This window comes from Terrapene carolina, unplaced genomic scaffold (assembly GCF_002925995.2).
Source record: "Terrapene carolina triunguis isolate 2854851 unplaced genomic scaffold, T_m_triunguis-2.0 Scaffold89, whole genome shotgun sequence".
Taxonomy (NCBI): Eukaryota; Metazoa; Chordata; order Testudines; family Emydidae; genus Terrapene; species Terrapene triunguis.
The window spans coordinates 12,781,356-12,796,234 of record NW_020664440.1 but is presented as its reverse complement, the minus strand read 5'-3'; the positions used below and the strand labels follow the sequence as shown (position 1 = coordinate 12,796,234).

The following is a 14,879-nucleotide window of genomic DNA, read 5'->3' as shown; positions in this document are numbered from 1 at the left end:
TTCTGGAGCCAGGCTGCTAACATTACTTTGATGCAGTTATGCCTCCAAGGCAGGATTTCCATTATTATGGAGATGAACTGCCTTTAATGATTGCAATAATATAATTGTACCCCAGGGCAGAATTCCTAATAACACAATGGTAGAGCTTTCAAACACCAGTCAGCGATACCTCCAGGGCAGGTTGTTCATTAAGGGCACAGTACACAGTAGTTCTGCCTCCAGAGAAGAATACAAAACCTAAAGCAATAAAGCTCTCTTTTCCAAGATAGGCTGTGCCTTCTAGGCAAACATTGAGCATCGCATTTAGTTCTGCCTCCTGGACAGCAGTAGCCCCCAGAGCAGGATTCCCAGCAGCACATGATGCATGTTATTTCTGCCTCTAGACGTTATTCCCTGATATTACACTCTGTCTGCAAAGTCACAAGAGCCCCAAGGTAGGAACTTGAACAATTGCCATGATATGGCAGAATTCAAAGCATCTCAGGGAACTGGCACATTAACATTGCTTTTAATTCCTCTTGGAATTGGAAGGACTATCCACATCAATTAACCTCCACAGTATCAGAGCTGAGGTTCAGTTAGGAGAAGTATCCAGAAGTTCAGATGCTGGTTCAAAGTTCACACATTTGCAGAGTTGGCTAGGCTGGAAATTTCGTGGGAACAGCTTTTCTCACGTGCTACCCAAAATTTCTGCTCCCAGCCCAGATGGAAATATCCCAGCAACAGCTATTCTTTATGCTCTTTTTTCCATAGATTTCAATGTATTTAAGACCAGAAGGGACCGTCATGATCAACTACTTTGACCTGCATAACACAGGTCAGAGAATTTCACCCAATGAGTCCTGCATCAAGTCCAATAAATTGTGGCTGAACAGGAACATATCTTTGAGAAAGACATCCATCCTGGATTGAAAGGCTCTAGTTGATGCAAGATTTACCACAAGCCTTTGGACCTTTAGCATTTTCAGTCTGACCCCAGGGACTCATTCCTGCTCTGGCCCCTTTGTGCCTGGTAAGAGAGCTGCAGCAGCATAAAGGGGTTTAAGATGTCCTGGTTCCTGCCAAAGGATTCTTTTGGCACAGGCACTGCAGAAGATATCCATTAGACTGTGCTGTGAAGATCCCCTTGCAAGCCCTGGCATAGGGATGAGCTGGGGCAGGATGGGCATGGCAGGGCTGTACAGAGTCTGAGCACTGCTGCTGCCCAGAGGGCAGCCAAGATGGCTGCTGTAACTTAGGCCTCTAAAGCTGTCTAAATTACCTAGGGGGGAAGAGCCTCCCCCTCCTCTGGGGCTGCGAGTTCTGTGCTGAGTCTCTTAGAGGCAAAACAAACAAACAATCTCAACCTCGGTGTGCCCTGGTGGGATCAAGTATGATCATAAGGCTTCTGTATTAAATTGCCTATTTTGATCTGTATCTAAAATGCGGTCTGTGTGCTTGACTTCTAAAATGGAATGTTAGACTAAGCAAGGGGATCAGGCAGTTTCAACACCCTCCCACAAGGGGGAGACAGCAATCAGGCCTCTGATTATACCCCATTGAGAATGAATGGTTTTAATTTCCCAAACAATGGAGCAGAAGCCATTGCAGGGGCATTGTCCTGGATAGGCCCTGCTGAATGATCCCTGAACCAATGGCTCATCGAGCTGACAGGGTTAAGGCACATCAGTTTCACAGCCAATAGTACACAAGGGACTGATGTGGCCAGCATCTCATCCAACTGCCTTTGACTGCCGTAACCTGATGCATAAGGTACCCATTTTGCAGCTGGGTGAACTGGAGGTGGCCTTTCAGTGTGAGATCCCACTGACTAGAAGAACCCAGGTTTAAACACCAGAAGATGCCACATCTTGGCCTGTAAGCAGAGAAACTATTGACCAATACGGTAAGTGGGCTCAGAACCCTACACAGAAAGGAGGTGGAGCTTTCTTGAACCAGTCAGAGAGAGACTGGGAGACCCACAGACACACTGGAGGATCTGAGCTTTGTTAGAAGAATGCAAGCTGGATTGTCTCTGTTCCTGTAACTTACAGGGAAAGCCTGTCTAACATAGCTTGAAGGGAAGCATAAGACTAAATATGCATGCAGGCTGTTTGTTGTTTTAAGATCCATTTTTCTCTGACACATTGTTCCAGCTGCTAAATAAGAGTACTTTGTATGAAGAAGGCTGTTGTTCAGTATCACTGGCCATGGATTCCTGAAGGGAGGATCAAGCAGATGTCCACAAATCTATTTGGACCTGCAGAGTGATAAGTGGTTAGTATATATGGGATAGTGAACTCAGGACCTGGTCTAAGGGCTTGTCTACATGGCTAGTATGTCAAAGCATACTACAGAATTTGTAGTGTACAGTTCACATGGTCAGTGAGCACACAGCAGGCTAGTGCACTGTAGATTCACACCCTGGCTTGCTGCACACTAATTCACTGGGTAGAGAAGCCCTAAGAGTGAGAGAACTGTATATTTCCACCCCAAAGCAAGTAATTGCAAGACTCGAGATCTGAGCTGGGTGCATTCAGAGACATTTCCATGGTATGGAAAAACGAAAAGTGGAGGGGGAGGGGTGCATGGAAAAAAACCCCTCTCAGTATTTGACGCCTTTAAAAAGTTTGAGTTTGAATTTCATTCTAACAATAAATGAAATGTAGCAGATGAGAGAGTTTTTATATTTCCAAGCAGCCAGGAACCCCAATGGTACCCAGTTTTACATCTGGGCAGGTAGGCTATCATGGATTTGTAGTAATAATACAGTATGGGAAACTTTAGGTCTGGTCTATACTACCCGCCTGAATCGGCGGGTAGAAATCGACCTCTCGGGGATCGATTTATCGCGTCCCGTCGGGACGCGACAATCGATCCCCGAATCGGCGCTCTAACTCCACCAGGGGAGGTGGTAGTAAGCGCCGCCGACAAAAAGCCGCAGAAGTCGATTTTGCCGCCGTCCTCACAACGGGGTAAGTCGGCTGTGATACGTCGAATTCAGCTACGCTATTCACGTAGCTGAATTTGCGTATCTTAAATCGACTCCCCCCTGTAGTGTAGATGTAGCCTTAGAAGGAAAATTGTCTTATTAAGGCATTAGGGCTAGGAGAAATAATTGGAAGAACAGTAATTCTATTTGGGTCCATATGAAAGAATGTATTGATGTCACGCTTCAGATCTTGCATTAGTCATCATTATCTTCTTTGCTATTTTTTCCACAATTGCATCTGGCTCTTGCCTGGCTCTCTCCAGTGAATATGGAACAGATGTGATACTGCGAATTGCTAAGGCTTTTATGAATGAGTAGTTAATATATCGTAGTTAATCTGTGTCCTGTTGAACCATTCATTTATTTGATTATTTTCCCCCAATTAGAAGCCAAAATGATCCCACCTTCATGAACTATTTTGGTGAACCACACTTCCTTAAATTCAAATGGTATCTATTACTTTCCAACTCCAACCCCTTCTGTATCTAAATCTTTTCTAATAATAACTATAGGAGTTAAAGTAGAGTTTTCATGTTTTAGTTCATATTTTCTTCTGGGAGGATAAGGTTAAAGTCCAAAGAATTGTGCTTGGTCAGCATTGTATCACAGTCAGAGTAAATATTTAGATGAGAAAAATATATTCGTATACTTTTCCTTCTAGATAGTAGCCCTTTGTCCAAATAAACCAAGCCTCAGTCACCCCACCACCACTGCACATGAGAAAATGTGCACAGGTGATGCTTATACAAACTCCAGATACCGAGTTTGGCTAGTGCAGAATGCAAGTAGAACAGTGAGCTCACAATTCTGAGACAGTAAAGGCTTAAATGTTCAACATTTTCTATTCTCTTTACAGTCTTTTGTCTGAAGAACAAGATATCTCAGTTTTAAAACCCAATACATCCTGAGTCCCAAACACTTTTTTATAACTTTAATCTAGATTTGCCTCATATTCTAGTTGGCAGAGGTAGCTCTATACTTCATCCACAAGATAAGACTGAACGAAACTCTGCAGTGCTCATCCAGGCACAACTTGCACTTACTTCAATGGGTTCAATGCATGATGTAGCCCACTTTAAAGAGGGAGTGGGGCAAAACGACTGGCCAATTGAAAATGGCATCTTGAGAGTTCAAAGCAAACAGCACATAATGCAATAGCTTAATAAATAAATGTCAGATATTGCAAGGCAATGAGCACCCTTGTCTTCATCATGTTTTAGCATCTGGCCATAAATGAGCCTAAATTTTGACATACCCATTCTAATGTTTGCAATGAGAATGGGGTTATTACAGGTAAGCAGTTCAGATAAAACAAAGCATGAGGCTAGAATTTCAGGTGAATCAAACCTGAGCCAGTCTAAGCACTGAAAAAGGTTGGTACATATTTTAAAAGTAGTATTTGGGCACTTCTGCATTTGCTGATTTCGAGCATGACTGATTGAAGGATGAAGGATAAAGTCATCCTTGTGGGCAGGTGAAAGCCAACAGTACCAGAAATCTTGACAATTTCCATTGACAATATTTTAATAAACACAGAGCTACATGCATTAATTTTAAGAACTGTAAAATGTCAGCTATCTGCTAGCAGTACAGGATTCTGCTCATTGATCTAATGCCACCAAAATTGGCATGTAACACTATCTCATAAATTCCTTGAGACAAATTTTCAAAGAATGGTTTCCATTGTTTTCCTGTGCATAATTACAAGCACAACTGTTGCACAAATTGGGTAGATAAAGCCATCAGATATCAAAATATTCAGTACCAACACCTGACTGTATGTGCAAATTTAGAGGCCATGTTGAGGCTGGTTGCAAATATCATCCTTGGTATAAAATAAATGTGACTTGGCCACTCAGAAAGTACTGTCTCCAAGTCAGACATTACAATTGCCAAACTAGTTACTGACCCCAAATAACTGTTGTTTGCTGGGAGACTGAATAATTTACAAGGGACAGTAATCTACAGTAGAGAGTTTCAGGGAGAGGATCTCCTGGGAAATCTTTTTGAAGAACTATGGCTCTTTGGAGCAATCCAAAGGCAAAAATATTTGCTCTAGATTATATCTTTAGTGGATAAGCTTCTTGGCAGGTTTTGTTTTTTAACACTCTACAGAGCCTGGGATGAACACAAGAGGAGCAGCTCTCCCACCCCAAATACCACAGATTGAACACTAGCTGTTTTCACATTTATTTGCAAGTCATTTCCAGGAAGCTATTAATGACCATTTTAGCTTTCATTGCTGAAAGCCCTTGGGTTGGAGCAAGCTAACAAAAGTAATGGTTACTTTAAGAGTTTACCTCTCGTTTTCTCTTAGGATCTCTTTTCCTTTCTTCCAAGTATAAGTAGGCCTGGGGGAAGCTTTTGGCTTACACTCTATGATTACTTCACCGCCCACTTTAACAAGAGTTAATCTTTTCAACAGGGTTTTGGAAAAGTCTGGACCCAAAGCTGAAAAAGAAAAGTAGAAGCTTAGAATTCACTCTGGAAAGAACCAATCGGTTTTTTTTTTAACATTAGAATATTCTGGTGTATCCTCTCACCAATTTACATTTGTAACTTCCGTAATTCTCAGCATCAGGAGCTACACATGCAGATTGATTAGGAAAATAGATACTTCTGTGCTTAAAAGCTTAATTTATTTGGAAAGATATATTTAATAGCAAAACGTATTGGTAATGAAACCTAAAGATCACGGACCAAATATTCAGCTGGTGTAAAGCAGTGTAGCCCTAATAAAGTCAATGGACCCTTGCTGATTTACACCTCTAGGGATCAGGCTCCATTTATACAGTGCAATTTGGAGAAGCTCACATCAGAAATACTTATATGTGCAGTGGGTGTCATTCTTCCATGTTCATAACATAACAGTGTGTGGTGATGATGAAAATATGCTAAGATGCCTAACAGTACACAGGCGATTACAGATCTCTTCCCCAGTACTGTGTGTGCGTAACACAACAGTATGCAGGGAGATGTTTGTTGCCATAATTATGGAATGGAACACATAATATAGGACAATAAATGCTGTGATTTGAAGAGAGGTTGAGTGACTCAGGGAATTTAGTGGGACATTTAGGTTCTCAGCTTTTTTTTTTTTTTAATAACATAAATGTTTCTTGTTCTAACACTTTTTACTGTAGGTACAGTGATCAGCATTGAACTGTCAGCATTTGCAAACAATTACTCCAGAGTGGTTTCTGAGATAGCACAATTTATTTTATACTTAGAGTGCCGAATAAAAGTGATATCTCGGTTTCCATCATGTTGGAGCTCTTGGCAGATGTTGACATGCTAATAGTATCTACAATTTAAAGAGTCAGAAAAAGTAACATTTATATTCAAATAAGCTGCACAGTTTTGTATAGATACAAGAACTGATTCTCTTTTTACACTAGAGTAAATAAGTTAGAAGTACTATGAAGCTGCCCCCCCCCAAATATTTATATTTGTATAAAACCAATTTTAGGTCAAAATAAGCCCCATAGTATATAAATATGTTCATTGTGTTCAGAATCAAACTTAACACACGTAGTGATAGTTAAAGGATTTGATAAATGTTTTTCAGCTGACCACATACATCTTTGTCTATCTGTCCCAAACCCAAAATGAGGCTTTTTGATTGAACTTGGTGCTCCCACTTTCCCCCTCGATCTGTAAGTCTTCCAGGATTTTGGGAACAAAAATCTTGTTACACAGCAACATTTACTTCAGGCCTCCTTAAATACATCTGCACATTTTACAGATGCCTATTTGCATGGACAATTGCCTACACAGGCATGTGCAAACAGAAGTGCCTGGAAATTTGGAAGATGCGAGGAAGCCTGCTGAAAGTTTGGTCCATTTCAGTAGACATTCAAGTTTTATTTAAAAATATGTTTTATAATTCAAACCACAGGTGTGGAAAAACCAAACCAAACCAAAAAACACATTTTGTAGGTGTCCCCTGAAGACTTCATTCACAAACCCACAGACCACCTGGAACAATGATCAATTCTGTCCATGCTCACTGTATAGTTTGTCAGCTGTGGCTAACCTGGAAGGTTTGTGCAATATAACGGAAAGTACTAGGACTTAACACAGAGTGTCAAGCCAAGAGTTTGTGATTTGAATTATCTTTAAGCATACAGTAAATTTTGTTTGCTAAAAAGTCTTCAACAACTTCCAGAATTAAACTGAATTATGGAGTACATACTGTATTTACTATAATTAACATGTATGCACAAATCCAAGTTTAAAAAATGGCCAGCCCTATAAATGTGACACCTACAAACTGGGACAAATTAGAAAAGACCTCATCTCCCCCACAACCGATAACACTAAATCTGCTACTTTTGTAACTACAAAAAAGTTATCTTTACATCTTACATGTCCTATTAGCTAAGATATGATGCAATATACTAATTCAATATGATTATTTTACATGGGTACTAATCATAGCAGAGCTCATTTCACAGTACATTTCATACAGCTATACTTTTGAATACAATGCTTTGGCACCATGTTTGGCTTTTTGAATTATGACATTCATTTTGCATTCTATTTTCAAATCTACTGCTGTTGTTCCAATGCATGATTGTCCTCACAACTCCCTTCTAGGATGCAGGTCTTTTGTTTGCTTGTTTGTTTTAGCAAATAATTTCTGCTTGATAATATATCGAACTTGGTTGCCAAAATGCTTTGTGGCAAAAATTAAAAACTTTTTCATGTTATGGCATATAATTCTAGAAGTGAGCCCAAAGATTTGGCTTGGCTCTGCAGTTTTGTGTTACACCGCTACTTCAGGAGAGTTTTAATTCACTGTTTATAGATCAAGTAGACGTTACACATAATGATCTAAAATCATGACCATAGTTTGGGGAGGGATGGGGGGGGGAGGTATTCCTCCCCCCCGCTCAACTGCAAACTCAGGTAGGCACGGATTTTGACCCCCCCATGCATAGCCCCATTGTCTGCACTGGTGCTGCCCCCCCCAAATATAGAAGTCAAACTAGGCCTATGTCTAAAATGCTCCTGAAGCAGCAGGGTGGTACAAAACTGGAGAGTGGAACCCATGAGAAATTCAGTTTTCTTGAAGCGTCTACTCTGTCACTTAATTTTCTGCCATCCACTCTGCCTCCAATGCAAAAATAACATAGGGTAAGGAATAACTTCTTGCTGACTGGGGATGGACTATATGACCTAAGAGAATTCTTCTATCTCCAATTTCTGTGAATCTGTGAGTCAACTAACATCTGGGCTGTCTTGCCTTTTATGTGTAATCATAGATGGATAGTTTCATTTTGGCATAGAGGAAAGTACATATGTTATATAGGAGATTATCAAAGTACCAGAAAAACAACAGTGGAGCCAAAAAACCTTTCAAAATAGAAGACACAAAGTGAGGACCTCTACATATTAATATACTATATATATCAGAGTTGGTCACATTGCTCTTTGAGAACAATATTAATTACCAATTTTAAAATAAAATGTGCCACTTTTTTTCTATTGACAAATAATTTGGAAATCAATTATTGAATAGATCAGTTACTTTTAAATGTTTACTGAACAGTTTAGACAACTAATTTTCAGAGGATGGTTTGCTTGCAAAGTGTTTGCATTGACTATTCACTTTTGTTACTTGTATACATGTGTTCTATGTATAGTAGCCTGAGTCACACAGGACTATTGTTTTTGCTCCCCGATGGTATGAGATGGCTGTAACTTTTTAAACTGGAAAATAATGAACACCACATTTATTGCAGAATCATCATTCTTGTCATTTTCTGTGTGTGTGTGGGGGGGGGGGAACCACACAGAGCCTACTATGATTTACATATAAGATACTGAATACTCAGCAACAGCCTAAATATTTGTGAACAGATAACATAACCCTAGGAATCACAGAAAATTGAACTCAGGTCTTGGATTTACCAATATATTTGTAAAGCAGGTTTTTCGGTATTCTACTAGTTCTTTTATTTCAAGCATTTATTTGGAACAAAGAACTGGTCTTAATATAGAAGAAGGATCAGTTCCTCAACAGCACAGAGTCATTGCAACCTTAATGTGAACAAAGCAAATATAGAATTAACCGTATCCTTCTCTCGATCTGCAGGTTTTTAAGACTAACTCTTTAAGGTCCTTGTTAGTTATGCATGGAGCAGTTCTCTTAGACCTGTTCTACATTTGAGCTTGATGAAGATGGAAAACACTATATGTAAAGACCCCAGGCACTCCTTGCTTACCCATTACATTTTTGCACAGGCCCTGATGAAATGGGGTATAATGCAGAATAGGACTGCTGTCAGACAGGCAGAGTGTCATACTAGCACAGGGATTTATTGAAGAGGCAGACAGAATAGAGAAACAGGGATTTTGTTTGCTGCTTTAAGAGATGCTGACCTTGAAGAGTTGGGTTTTCTTAGAGATGAAGTATCAGGGTAAAAGCCATCTCAAATCCATCCCGGTTTCCTGTGTGGATATGGGAAGCTATTGCACTATACTCTTTCCTCTCTGTGTTCTCTGGGGGCTATTGTTAGGATCACCCACCAACTCCACAATATACTGGCCTAGAGCCTCGGCTGCAGCCAAACACTGGAAAAGTAAAAGTGACTTTCAGCCATGTTTTTGTACTCCTGATCTTAGGGCTGTTGTGAGTTGGTCAAGTCCACAGGAATGAGAGAGCAGTCTTAGGGCTACTCTAAATGACATCAGCTGCCAACAGCTCCAAGAGGCCATTCTACCATCCAGAGATTATTAGGGCACAGGTAAGCGCTGGATCTGCCCCCTATACCAAGAGCAGCCTGAATGCAGTGAAGAATCTGGGTCTTTATCTCATGCTAGGTTCTGCCTACCTTACAAGGCTCATTTGTATAGCAGTTCTGAATAGACTGGAAAAACATCAGTGGTTTATCTGGATTTCTTTTATACAGTAGGCAACATGCCCAATAAATCTTATCACTGTGAAGCCTAATTTGTTGAACACGATTGTACTTTCCTCGAGCAGCAAACTTCTAGATGAAAATGTTTTTTTCTATGTAGGCATCTCTCAGGTTGATAAAAGGACGACCTACATTGAAATGTGATGTGCAGAACACACCTCGTGCCTTGTTCTTAAGGACAAAGCAAACAATGGTACTGAACATTCTCTTTGAAAACTCCTAAAACTAGATTGTTTAAATCAGAAACTCTAGCTTCCCCTTGGAAATGCTGCATGTAATCTGACCTCTTTATTGGTTCCCTCTTTTCTCTCTGATGGAAAGAACCTTCCCAACATTGTAAGCGAGCAAATTAGCTACTCGCAAGCTTATGCTGAAGGAAGGAAGGAAGGGCAGCTGTCTAATTCAGTGCAGAACTAGGAGTCTGGAGACATGAGTTCTATCCCTGACTCTGACATACACCTCCTGGAAATCCCTTTAGGTTTGATTCTGATCTCACACCAGTTTTATGCTGCCAATGAATACTGTGGGGCTACTCCTGATTCTCACCAGAATAAGTGAGAGGAGAATCAAAATTAGTCTCTCTGTGCTCCAGCTTCCCCCTCTGCAGATAAGATAAGGAGACAAGATTTCTAGTTCAAAGTGATGGTCTGAGGCTCAGTCCATGGATCCTTGTAAAACTGTCTGGTTGGCTCCTCATTATCTGAAACTCTTTTTATCTTATGGTATGAAGGGATAGCCAAAACCCCGGGTTAAACGGAATTGTACAATATGCAAGACCAGCAAACAGCCTGTCTCTCCATTCTGGACTTGCTCTAGTGCTACACAAATTGACCCTGATTTTCTTCTTGCTTACACCAATTTTACCAGGTGTAACTAGTGAGTTACTCTTACTGTACTCCAGTGCAATAGAGGCCAATATACCAGCCCCAAAGTGTTTACTTGCTGAATGGGCCTCAGAGTGCATAACACTTTTTAAAAACAACAAAGAGTCTGGTGGCACCTTAAAGACTAACAGATTTATTTGGGCATAAGCTTTCGTGGGTAAAAACCTCACGTCTTTAAGGTGCCACCAGACTCCTTGTTGTTTTTGTAGATACAGACTAACACGGCTACCCCCTGATACTTAACACTTTTTAAATTCCCATGTGTGGATTGACAATCACTTGACAAATGAGCTGCTCAGCACGTACTCATAGTAGACTGTTGCAAAAGAAAAATGCATACAATGGAACCCTCTTGTCGTGTAGTCATAGAACAATTTGACTATAAGCAGATATATAGGAAGAACTGCAGTTTTACTATTGCAATACATTGACACAATTTATAGCTGTCATTATGATCACTAATATGGATATATAACATGGGCATGACCCACTGAAGTCAGTCTGTCTCTCTGTCTTAGGGTTTTATACTGCTTTCCACATAAAATCAGTAGCAATAATGAAGTCCCTATGGGATGTTACGGAGTCTTCGGCACTTCCCTTTTTGTGGTGTCAAAACTCTGCTTAAGGTAGAGGTCTTTTAGGGATTTAGGGGTTGAAGAGGGTGTCAGCATTGTGAGTGTCATTCTTAGGGTGAAAAGGCTATTCAAAGAGGAAAGTTTTGCAGTTTCCTAAAGAGGATTCAATTCAGACTCTGTATTCAATAGACAGATTTACTGAGTTCAACATGGATCAAGTCCCAACTGCACTATCACTGGTTCCTACTGTCTTATTAAAAGGCTGATATAGGGGCTTCTAAACACCACGAGGTGTGTGGTACGCCACCAACTTTCATGCTCAGGTACCTGTATTAACAACAAGATAGAGTGATATGCGGAATTCTTTATTCCGTGTATCTCCACCTGCCTCAATAATATTTAGTATACTTGTTTCCTTGGTGCCGGAGGTATAGTGATGTACTCTTGGCAGAGACATTTAAGCTTCACAACATTGGTATAGGTTACAAGAGATTTTCGGTTTTTAGGAAAGGAAACTCACCAATTACACTCAACTCCGCACTGGTGAAAATGACTCCATGTCTGTTTTCTGCTACACACTGATACATGCCTGCATCTGACAGATTCACATTTGTTATTGTAAGTGCTCCAAGTTCTATCTGAATTCTGTCCTGTAGAACAACGAAACAAATAAGGAAACCCCACCTTAGAATTTATATGTTACAGCAGCTGTGTCATATCTTATATCACAGGGGACAAGAAAAAAATAGTAATATGAACAATTTACATGCTACAATCTATTTGTCTGTCAACTAAATTTATATCAGGTTAGACGTTAAATGGAAAAACCAATACCGTAGTTGGTAAATGCAATTTAAATTGGAGGACTCTCCCTTGAGTTCTCATTGATTTAATACCTAAACCATTCAGATTAATATCCCCTTCAAAGAGATAAACTCGAATCTAAAAATGCACTTCTGTTTTAAGGTAGTGTATCATGGTCAAATACATTCTTGAGAGCATTTAAAACAGTTGAGTTATTAGCCTGTAGCCCTCTGAAGGTTAATAGGAATAATAATCATCTTAGGTGGTGCAGGGAGAAACATTTAAAATCAGCTGCAGTTTACTGGGGGGAAAATGTAGATGTTAATAATTTAATGATCCTTTACTTTATTTCTGCCACTAACGTGATTTAAGAACAAGACCATCTGCTAGTGACCAGCATGAAGTAAAATTAGCGTGTGGAACAAAAGACTATGGTATCATTTGTCAGCCTAAGGATATGGAACTCGTGTTATCAATTTTAATAAGTACAGCAAAATGTTCCCTCCCCCCCTGGGAGTTCTGCCATTTTAAAAAAATAAGGAATATAAAGAGCTATTGGCTTTCTACTTGGCTGCAGGGTGGCAATTTAATGTTTGTGCAATCTTTATTAGAACTTGATCAAATCTAGGCATCCATGTCCTTTCACATTAAGTGGAGGGAGAAAAATGCAGGCTACCCTGATAACCCTTTAGTAATTTGCTTTAGTTTTGCTGTCTAATTGAGACAATCCTAGGACTCAAAGTTGCCCTCTAGTGAGAGAAGGAGTGGGGCAGGGGGAGAGTGAGCTTTATCCCACACTTCTATGGATTGCTAATCTGTAGGCAGTTCTTCATGGCACTGCTAATGGCAGGTCAAGTCTCTGGTTGCCTGTACAGGAACAAATCTGAACAAGAGGAATTGGATTATTGTTTAGAGACTGGAGGAAATGCCAAAGTTTCATTAACATTTGAAGTTCAGCTGAAAACTATCGAATGAAAATCATTTTATGTCCTAAAACCCCACGGTACCTGATTTTACTGGGCCTCTCGACCATCAGATTAGTATTATGAATTACTCTTTCCACAGAGCTATAGATACTTGTAAAAGTATAATTGTTTCATGTAACCTGTTTGCCCTAATATAAATCTCTTCTGAACCTGTCCTGAAGCCTTCCTCATCATCCTACAGAAAGTAAAGGACTATTTTTCTTCAATACAGGAACTCAATGTCATACAATGGCATTGACTCACGAGGGTAGAAAATATGCTCTAGCTTGAATTTCCATCATTGTTTTCACTTCTATTTCAAAGGCAGTGAACTATGCAGACATGAAAAAGCTGCCAAATCAGCAGAATCCATATAGAACATTCTGCAAAAGGCCACCTCGTTCAAAGAACATAGGCATTAGACTTCAGCAATGTTCTTACCCGAGGTATCAATGGTTCACCATCCTTTAGCCAGCTGTATGAAGGCTTTGGTCTCCCATTTGCTTTACACTCCCAAAAGATGCTTTCTTCTATAGCTTTGTGCACATCACTTATTTTCTGAATCCAGTTAGGTGGTGCTGCAATGCAGAAAGTAATGAATAAAACCATGTTTGTAAACGAGAGTCTATTTTCTAGATGCCAGCAAACCCCCCAAATAGCTTTCCTCAAAGAATCACATATTTAATACCATTGGATTCGCTTTGACGATTTTTTCCCTAGGGGTCCAATTCTGCTTCTTTTGAAGTCCATGGGAACAGGATCAGGACCTAGTTTCCCAACTTTTATTTTTAATATAAGTATTTAATAAAAAAAAAATCACATCTTCAGAAATGAAGTACTTCAGCTCATGAGAAGTGCCGTTGAAATAAACGGGACTCCTGGCATGCTTGAAGTTAGTGCTTTCCTGATGTTTTCACGAACTGGGCCTAAGTGGCGTGCTGGATTGCAGCTCTTGATCAAAACCCTTTAAGCTTTGGAAATGTTAGGATCTACATTCAAGCACTGTACTCAGTCATGCTTCTGTAATGGGCCTAATTTCAAATTTTGGATAGTTGGTATTTAGATTTAATTGCAGAACCTAATACCACATCTTGGCCCCTTGCTAATTTAGGGACAGATCCTGCAAAACCTGAGCTACTCATGTGAATAAAGGATACATGTGCAGAAAAAGGCATCTCATGTCAATAAGGGTTCAGAGGATTGGGACCTTAAAATAGTAGCTTTTAAAGTACTGACTTCACATACTTAATCTTCTAAATAGATCTCTGTGAAAACTGGCGTTTGTCGTTCGCAGGTGTCAGTATAAACCTTTTTCTAGTTTTGTGTCAGGTATGTTTTCACACCCTGAAATTATCCATACTCAAAACTGAGAGCAAATTTCTGCTGTAACTCTCAAGTTTTGCTGAAATCTTGAAAAAAAAACTGAGTTTATGTTATCCCCACAAAGCCACATTGGCGCAAGTTTGTCTCTAGTTCACTGCACAAAACCCCAGTGACCCTTTCAAAAAAACTCAGCCTGAGCTTCAGGACTCTACTAAAATCAGATGTGTTTCAGGTTTTTCTTAAAGATAGATTTGCCCTATTTTAAAATAACAAACACAACCTGAAAGAATTAAAAAAAAAATACTACCAGCAGAGGTCTCCAAGAACCTGGATAATATTTTTCTATACTTTCCCTCGATAATCAGATAAAACAATTAGGATTTCTCAAACAAAAGACAACGGCTTTATAAATCCCGTTTAGACTGAGATGA

At 39.8% G+C, this 14,879-nt stretch overlaps 1 protein-coding gene across 1 annotated transcript in view; it reads right to left on the bottom strand.

The window, feature by feature from the left end:
• Nucleotides 1–14,879, bottom strand: part of CNTN4 (contactin 4) — a 353,580-nt gene that overhangs the window by 96,467 nt on the left and 242,234 nt on the right. Inside the window, exons 9-11 of the mRNA XM_026650447.1 lie at nucleotides 13,567–13,703; nucleotides 11,877–12,006; nucleotides 5,272–5,422 (exon numbers count right to left, since the gene is read on the bottom strand). Coding sequence (XP_026506232.1) covers nucleotides 5,272–5,422; nucleotides 11,877–12,006; nucleotides 13,567–13,703 — 418 coding nt within the window. The remainder of the gene's footprint in view (nucleotides 1–5,271; nucleotides 5,423–11,876; nucleotides 12,007–13,566; nucleotides 13,704–14,879) is intronic.